The sequence below is a fragment of the Bos indicus x Bos taurus genome, chromosome 15 (genome assembly GCF_003369695.1).
Source record: "Bos indicus x Bos taurus breed Angus x Brahman F1 hybrid chromosome 15, Bos_hybrid_MaternalHap_v2.0, whole genome shotgun sequence".
Lineage (NCBI taxonomy): Eukaryota > Metazoa > Chordata > Mammalia > Artiodactyla > Bovidae > Bos > Bos indicus x Bos taurus.
In genome coordinates, this window is record NC_040090.1 from 39,015,005 (window position 1) to 39,023,871 (window position 8,867).

At 42.1% G+C, this 8,867-nt stretch overlaps 1 protein-coding gene across 1 annotated transcript in view; it reads left to right on the plus strand.

Moving 5' to 3' along the window:
* Positions 1–8,059, plus strand: part of SYT9 (synaptotagmin 9) — a 218,757-nt gene extending 210,698 nt beyond the window's left edge. Inside the window, exon 7 of the mRNA XM_027563174.1 lies at positions 5,840–8,059. Coding sequence (XP_027418975.1) covers positions 5,840–5,848 — 9 coding nt within the window. The 3' untranslated portion in view covers positions 5,849–8,059. The remainder of the gene's footprint in view (positions 1–5,839) is intronic.
* Positions 8,060–8,867: the final 808 nt, after the last annotated feature.

Sequence of the window (8,867 nt, forward strand, 5' to 3'; positions counted from 1 at the left end):
TGGATGCCACAGTCTCCACCACCCCATCCCACCACCACCCCTGCTGGGTCAGTGCTCTTCTAAACTGTAGAAAAATCTTTCCTCATACCTCATTTATTAGAAATCTTGGCTAGGTAACCACTTATTAGGTTATAAGTGTTTAGAAAAGTATTATTTGCTTTTTGGGTTTTTTTTGTTTGTTTGTTTGACATTGGTTGAGTTTTTCAAGTCTTCCACAGCACAGACAAAAGGAACTGAGCCACAGCACAATCCACCCATGGCATACTCAAAATTTTATATTTAATCAGTCAGTTTCTGAGCAGATTGTGTTAAAAATATTCAGCTGTAATGATTATTTCATGTATTTGTCTATTTTTCATTTGTTCTCTTTTTGAAGAAAAAATGCTAAGATTCCTGGTAGAAGTGACCATACCCCTCCACCAAATGTGTTGAAACTTCTTTATCCCTTCGTCTTGTGGGCTGGCAGACTTCATCTTGTGGGCTGGCACTCTGGGGACTTAGTGGCACTGTTCAGAGTAGGGAAACAAGGATGCTGAGATCAGGCAGGATCAGGACCCAGAAAATTCACCCAGCTGAAGAAGGGGTAGACCAGTAGGGCCCTCCGCAGTATTCCCAGGGGCTGAGTTTGAGTCACATAACAAAATTCACCAAGTGACCAAAGCCCAGCTAAAGAGGTCATCTTGGAGCTGTGCTGTGATTTGGCCATTGGCAGCATGGCCTCTGCTGGTAGTATTCCTGGGTATGGGGACTGGTAAAAAAAAAATGGGCTGAGGTCATAGCCCAGCCCTCTATACATGCCTTAGGCAACAAACCAGATGCAAAAGTAGTCCAAGAGGCTGAATGTTTAGGAAGAGCTCTACCCAAAGCAGTCTGAAGGGACTCTGCAGATGAAGAAATGAAACTAAGGTCATAATGGGGAAGGATGGGATCGAGAACTGAAGGGACAAGTGAGATACATATGCAGGCCACTGGCCAGGGCAATCCAGAGAAATGGAATAAGAAGGTGGGAAGCTGTAAGTGGAATACAGCACCTGCTGCATGCTACTATCTTGGACTAGGGTTTCTTAAAATTGCCCCATCTGGCTAGGTTCAGAGTATCTAGAAAACCAAGACGGAAGCTCAGATGTATAGACTGAACTTGTACAGTGCACTTAGAAATTATGCAATTGCTAAAGCTTCCACTTTTTATTTAATTTCATTTTAAAAGATTTTTAATTTGTGTAGTTGATTTACAATGTTGTGTTTTTTTGGTGTATAGTAAAGTGATTCAGTTTACATATATTCTTCATATTCTTTTCCCTTATGGTTTATTGTTGGATATTGAACGTAGTTCCCTGTGCTATATAGTAGGACCTTATTCTTCTCTATTTTATGTACAGTAGTTTGTATCTGCGAATCCCAAACTCCTAATTTATCCCTCTCTAACCCCCTTTCCTTTGTTTCTATGTCTGTGAGTCTGTTTCTGTTTTGTAGATCAATTCATTTGTGTCATATTTTAGATTCTACATATAAGTGATATCTTGTATTTATCTTTGTGAACATGCACTTAGTATGATAATCTCTGAGTCCTCTATGTTGCTGAAAATGGCATTATTTCAATCTTTTTTTTTTGGTCAAGTTGTATTCCTGTGTGTGTATCACATCTTCTTTATCCATTCATCTGTTGATGGACATTTATGTTCCTTCTATGTCTTGGGTATTGTAAATACTGTGAAGCTTAAACTAGTTAGAAGTCTTGGGATCAAATTCCAGCTCCGATAACATGACTTTGGGAAAATTAATCTCTCTACATCCCTGTATCCTTCAGTAAAGAGCTTCAGACGGTTCTTTTAAGGGTTTGTAAAGTTCATATCACTATAGTTAATCAAAAACTGAAGGCATGTGGCCGCCCTGGCTAATATCAGCACACTAATTCCAGACCACATGGCATTCATTGGTGGGCCTGAGCCTGTTGATGGCTTGCCTTCCTGATAAGAAAAGATTCAGGAACTGGCAAGCTGCCCTGCAGGTATGAGTCTCACAGCTGACAAAAGGGCTTTTGGGAACCAGCACCTAATGTGGATGGTGGGTTGGGAAGTAGAGCCAATTGGAGGGTGCTCCAGAGTATCTGGGAACTTTTGTTGTATTTGAATCACAATATAGGGGAAGTATCCATTCACATTTTCCTCCTTATCCAGAGAATAATATCCTTTCCCAGGGGTATGGGTATGCCCACACCCATGCACACACTTCAGAGCCAAAGGCCAGAGACAGACTCGTTTTCCTTCTTCCGGGTACCCTCTGGCTTGTGTTACCTTCTGTGATGGCCTCACACATGAACATTTGATCTTTGAAATGCACTCCAGACATTCCAGTTTGAGAATGTTTGCAGCTCTCCTATGGTTTACATGTTTGATTTTTGTTATTGCTGTGTCCATGGAAGTAACTGCAGTTTTCTTTCTCTCTGTAACTGCAGCATTAATACTCTTAGTCTGTATTGGAAGATGCCCTGAGTTTAAATTAAGTTGAATGCTGGGCTGAGTGTGACTCACAAGAGTTCCTCCTACTCTTAAGTCTGGGGCTCCAGTCAAAGAGCCCATCCTCACAGCTTGAGAACAGGGAAGGTATGTCACCCCACGCAGACCCTCTGCTCCCCAGTCTTCTTAATTTCTCCTACTCCACTCCTCACACCACATTCTGATAGTTCCTTCAATGCCATTTCCTGCCTCTGCACAGGCTCTTTCCTCTGCCCACAGTGGCCTTCCCTCTTTCACTCCTGATGACCTCCTCTTCAGCCAAAATGGCCCAGCTCAAGACATCCTTATGGTCCTCTCTATAGACCTCAGTCCCCTCAAAGTTAGCTCTTCTCTCCTCTTTGCTCCTACACATTTTACACATATCTCTGTTGTTCAGCTTCTCATGTTGTAATAATATCTCCCACTGTGAGCTCTTTGAAAGCAGGATATGTGTCTTCCTCATGGTATCTCTATCAACAGAATCTGTCACAGTGCCTGGCACTTGTCTGATACACATTAAAAACATATGGATGACAGACATAGAAGACAAACATGGTTACCAAAGGGAAAGGGGAGAGGGATAAACTGGGAATTTGGAATGAACAGATACACGCTAGCATATATAAACAAGGAACTACTATTAGCACAGGGAACTATATTCAATTATAATAACCTATAATGGAAAAAAATCTGAAAAAGAACATATATAAATATGCATAACTGAATCATTTTGCTATATATTTGAAACATTATAAATAAACTATACTTCAATTTAAAAAACAAAGGAAATATTTTTGTGTATGGTGAGAGGGTGTATTCTAACTTCATTGATTTATGTGCTTTCAATTTTCCAAACATCACTTGCTAAAAAGTGTTTTTTTCACTTTGTATATTCTTGCCTCCTTTGTCAAAGATTAACTGAGCATAGGTGTGTGACTGCCCTGGTGGCTCAGATGGTAAAGCGCCTTGCTTACAATGCGGGAGACCTGGGTTCAATCCCTGGGTCGGGAAGATCCTCTGGAGAAGGAAATGGCAACCCACTCCAGTACTCTTGCCTGGAAAATCCCATAGACAGATGAGCATGGTGGGCTACAGTTGTATATTCACCTTGTATATTCTTGCTTCCTTTGTCAAAGATTAACTGAGCATAGGTGTGTGGGTTTATTAATATTTCTGGGCTCTCTATTCTGTTCCATTTACTCATATGTCTGTTTTTGTGTAAATACCTTGCTGTTTTGATTACTGTGGCTTTGCAGTATTGTCTGGATTCAAAATGGCTTAAAGACATAAATATAAGACCTGACACCATAAAATACCTAGAAGAGATCATACACAAAACATTCTCTGACAAAAATCATAAAAGTTTTCTTAGGTCAGTCAACCAAGGCAGTAGAAATAAAAACAAAAATAAACAGATGTGACCTAATCAAAATTATAAGCTTTTGCACAGCAAAGGAAACCACAGACAAAAAAAAAAAAAAAAAGGAAAGACAGTGTATAGAATGGAGAGAATATCTGCAAACAATGTGACCAACAAAGTCTTAATTTCCAAATATACAGCTTATGTAACTCAACAACAAAAAACCAAACAATCCAATCAAAAAGTGGACAGAAGAACTAAATAGACATTTCTCCAAAGGCCAATAGGCACATGAAAAGATGCTTAACATTGTTAATTATTAAAAAATGCAAATCAAAATTACAATGAGGTAGCACAATGGCAACCCACTCCAGTACTGTTGCCTGGAAAATCCCATGGACGGAGGAGCCTGGTAGGCTGCACTCCATGGGGTCGCCAAGAGTCGGATACGACTGAGCGACTTCACTTTCACTTTTCACTTTCATGCATTGGAGAAGGAAATGGCAACCCAGTCCAGTGTTCTTGCCTGGAGAATCCCAAGGATGGCAGAACCTGGTGGGCTGCTGTCTATGGGGTCGCACAGAGTCGGACATGACTGAAGTGACTTAGCAGCAGCAGCAACCACCTCCTAACAGTCAGAAGGGCCATCATTAAAAAGTCTACAAATAACAGATGCTGGAGAGGATGTGGAGAGAAAGTAATCGTCTTTCACTGTTGGTGGGAGTGTAAGTTGATGTAGCCATTGTAAAAAAACCATATGGAGTCTCCTCAAGAAAACTAAAAAAAGAACTAACATATGGTCCAGCAATCCCACTTCTGGGCATTTATCCAGACAGATTTCTAATTCAAATATATACGTGCACTCCTGTGTTCATAGTAGCACCATTCACAATAGCAAAGACATGGAAGCAGCCTAAACGTCCATCAACAGATGAATGGGTAAAGAAGATGTGGTACATATATACAATGGAATATTACTTGACCATAAAAAAGAATAAAATAATGCTGGACCTAGAGATTGTCATACTGAGTGAAGTAAGTCAGGCAAAGAAGAACATATATCATATGACTTCCCTTATGTATGGTAAAAAAAAAAAAAATTGATACAAATGAACTTGGTTACAAAACATAAAGAGACTCACAGACTTAGAAAACAAACTTATGGTTGCTGGGGGGCAGAAGAGGGATAGTTAGGGGGTTGGGGATGGGTAGGTACACACTATTTAAAATGGATAACCAACCAGGAACTACTGCACAGCACATAGAGCTCTTGTTATGTGGCAGCCTGGATGGGAGGAAAGTTTGGGGAAGCACTGGATACATACATATATATGGATAAGTCCCTTTGCTATTCATCTGAAATCTAAAACATTGTTAACTGGCTATACCCAAAAACAGAATTAAACAAAAAATAAAGTAAAAAAAGAACAAGACATGGCACATATATGCAGTGGAATACTACTCAGCTTTAAAAAAAGAATGCAGTAATGCCATTGGCAGCAACATGGAGAACGACTCCATGTTCTCATATTATCATATTAAGTAAGGTAAGTCAGAAAGACAAATATGTGATGCCACTTATATGTGGAATCTAAAATATGACACAAATGAATCAATCTGTGAAATAGAATCATGGACATAGAGAACAGACTGATGGTTGCCAAGACAGGGAGGACAGGCTGGCGGGGTTGGGAGAGGGGTGGAGTGGGAGGTTGAGGTTAGCAGATGTAAACTTTTCTATATAGGGTGGATAAACAACAGACTCCTACTGTATAGCACAGAGAACTATATTCAGTGTCCTATGATAAACCATAATGGAAAAGAACACTTTAAAAAGAATGTGTAACAGAACAGCTTTGCTGTTTAGCAAAAATGAAGACAACATTCTAAATCAACTGTACTTCAATTAAAAAGAGAAAACTGAAATAAAATATATTTATATGAATGAAAACCAAAGCATTCTTTTTGTTTCTTTTTCCTACAGAAACGATGACTGTGGGTAAGAGGACCACTTATGTCAAGAACCCAATAGGACCACCATCTTACAGAGATCTTCAGTAACTTTTCCCATCCAACAACATCCAGATGACTCTAGTGACCAAATGCTCAGCTGTAAACACAGCAATAACTGGCCCTCTTTCCAGGTTGGGTTTGCTGAACGTGGATGGTCCAGCCATCTTCAGGTGGCCTAAGGTGGTGTGCTGTAGGGGAAGCACATCTCTTCTGGCCAAGAATCAAGACTGGACTGTGGAAGAACCGCCTGACACAGTGAGAGTACTAAAGCACCTAGTGCCAGGACTCGCAATGATTAACACGGGGCCCTTGGTGAGGGGTTCACAGCAGCTGCCCCGGCAGTGTCACTCTGACATGGTGTTTTGCTTGAAGGCCCTGGAACGACAGAGTATCTTAAAATCTATCCAGGTGCTAAGTAGGCAGCAGATCTAATTCACACTGGACTACTACTGAGCTAATAACTATCTCCAGAAAATAATTTCACCCAAGAAGTACTCCAGCTTTGCAAAGAATAGCCCCAGGAGAGTAATAGGATAAGCAGGCCATTACCCTGGAAAAAATCGAGTGCAAAGCGGTCTAGTTCACAGCAAATTCACTGCCTACTCCCTTGTCTGTGGCAGTGAGTACCAGTTAATTGTGGCCCTCTCTTCTGCTAAACCCAGAGTCAGAATCCCCAGCACTGTTTTCAGAATAGCCAGCAGCCACTTCCTTTCAACTGGTATTGGCAAGTAGAATGAAAGTTCATTGTCTTCCCTGTTAGAGAGGCATGCATCTCAATGGCATAGGCATCTGAAATACCCTTTCCCAGGTACATTTGTCTTCTAAGGGAAGAACCTCAGAAACAGATGTACCATTGAGTGAGCTGAGTTCGTGAAGAAATGACACAGCTGGTCCCTGATTGAAGGCACAGCTTTGGGGGCCTTCTTGGCCTGAGTGCCTTCTGGGTATTTCCATATGCAACAGCCCAGAGGCATAGCCTTGGGCAACCACAGACAGGTTTCCTTTCCTTTCCAGATACATATATCACATTCATGGCACTTGGGGAATGGAAGTACCTACTAGAGTGAAGGTCAAGGGCTCTCCCCGGGTATCACATCCATTACTCAGCATCCTTTGTGACCACATCAGCCAACCCACTGCCAGCTGTGTTCCACATCCTCCTTGCTTCTGCTTCTATACAAATGAAACCAAAGGTCTCAGCATGCCCTGAGGCTGGGGGTGTTACCTAGTGATCCTCTCTTCCCCAACATTGGTGTGAGGTATCCCGCCCATACATTTGCACCATTTCTCCAAGGTAGCATTTCTCTTTCATACAGTCTCTCTGCAAAAGAATCCGTAGTTGGGCTGTAGTTTACCTTCCTGGGAAACTCGTTATCTTCATTTGAATTAACACTTCCATACAGGATTAACTGGGTAGAAGCACGGACTAGGCAGGTCTTCAGAAAGTTCTTGTTGCCAAGGCTGCCTGGTACAAGAAACTACCTTGATGTCAAATCTTAAAAGGATGGAGATCTTTGGTTGTATGAGGCAGCGTTACTACGTTCCAGCTTCACATGTTCCCCAGCCTGTGTATTCCATTTCCATCTCTGATTTGCTTTCAGCCTCGAAAATTGACAGGGAACCCAGGGTTCTGCCTATGTCTGCTGACATGAGAAGAATTCAGTTTCTTTGCCCAAGGTTCCCCTCTGCCTATTCCTCCACATTCAGACATCTTCCATCATACCAGTGTTTAGAACCAAAGCATGAAGGACTAGTGCCAGCAAGATAGTCAGCAGAAATATTATCTCTAGATCCTGGCAGATGAGCCCAGAAAGGTGGTCCCAGAGAAACCAGACTGGCCCCAGTAGATATCAGGCAGCCATCCCAATAAGCTTTGACTTGTCCTTGGGATGGGGAGCCTTGGTAGGAGATCCTGGGGTAGCTGAGCCTATTGTTCCCCTGCTCTCAAGATCTTCCTGCCTCGAGGGCTGAGTATGCCACTGGCTTGCTGGTATGAAATAGAAGGTGACTTTAATAAGGGCCAGCAGGCAAGTGGCTTGTATCTGGAAAGCTTTGCCTAGCAGTCCAGCTGTGGCCAGAGGCTGGTTATAAATTTGAACTCCCTGAGCCCATCTGCAACTCTGCCTCTGTTCTCTTGTATTCTGTTTGGTTTCCCTTTAGTTTCCTAGTAAATGTTCCTTTTGAAAAATTCCAACCTTGTTTCATTGAACTCGGGGGGAAGGGGAGTCTCCATTGTCTTTTCCAGAATAGAGAAGGAAATTAAAGTATCATCTTAAAAAAAAAAATATGGTAATGTCAGTGGAAAGGGATACACCCTGGTTGGATCTTTGGAACAGACCTTCAGAAAAGCTGGTTCCAAGATATGAGGAGAAACCCAGTGTCTCCCTCTGCCACCTGGCCCTGATTCTGAGCCCATTCCTCTCACTGGCTTTGTCTTCAAGGAAACCTGCCTTGGATGCCTGTTGCTGCAAAAGCATCGTTGCAGCCAGTGAACTGGGCACATTTCACAGACAATGTGATATCCAGGAAGTATACTGGTGCGTGACGAGGGGAGAAATAATGGAGGGGAGGGAAAGGACTATTTCTACAGTGTGGATATTTTCAAAATGCTCCCAATAGTCATGACTCTAAATGGAATGATTTAGCCCTCATGGCCATTGGTGGAACTACATTTCATATGAAGAGAAGAAAGGCATACTCTCATACTTACGTCAATGAGACTGACAAAAGATAGATATGGAAAATGCCTGGTTATCTTCATGGCCATCCTGTCCTACAATGGTGGGTGTTCCAAGTATCTATTGCTGCACAGCAAAGCACTTCAAAGCTTAGTGGTTTAAATAGCAAGTCATTATCTTTCATGATTCTGTGGGTTAGCAGAGGTTAGGTGATTGCTCGCTCTTGGAGTCTCGGGGTTGCTATCAGATGGCAGCTGAGACTGGTATCATCTGAATGCCAGACTGGGCAGGATATCCTTAGCGGACTCTGCATCCATGTGC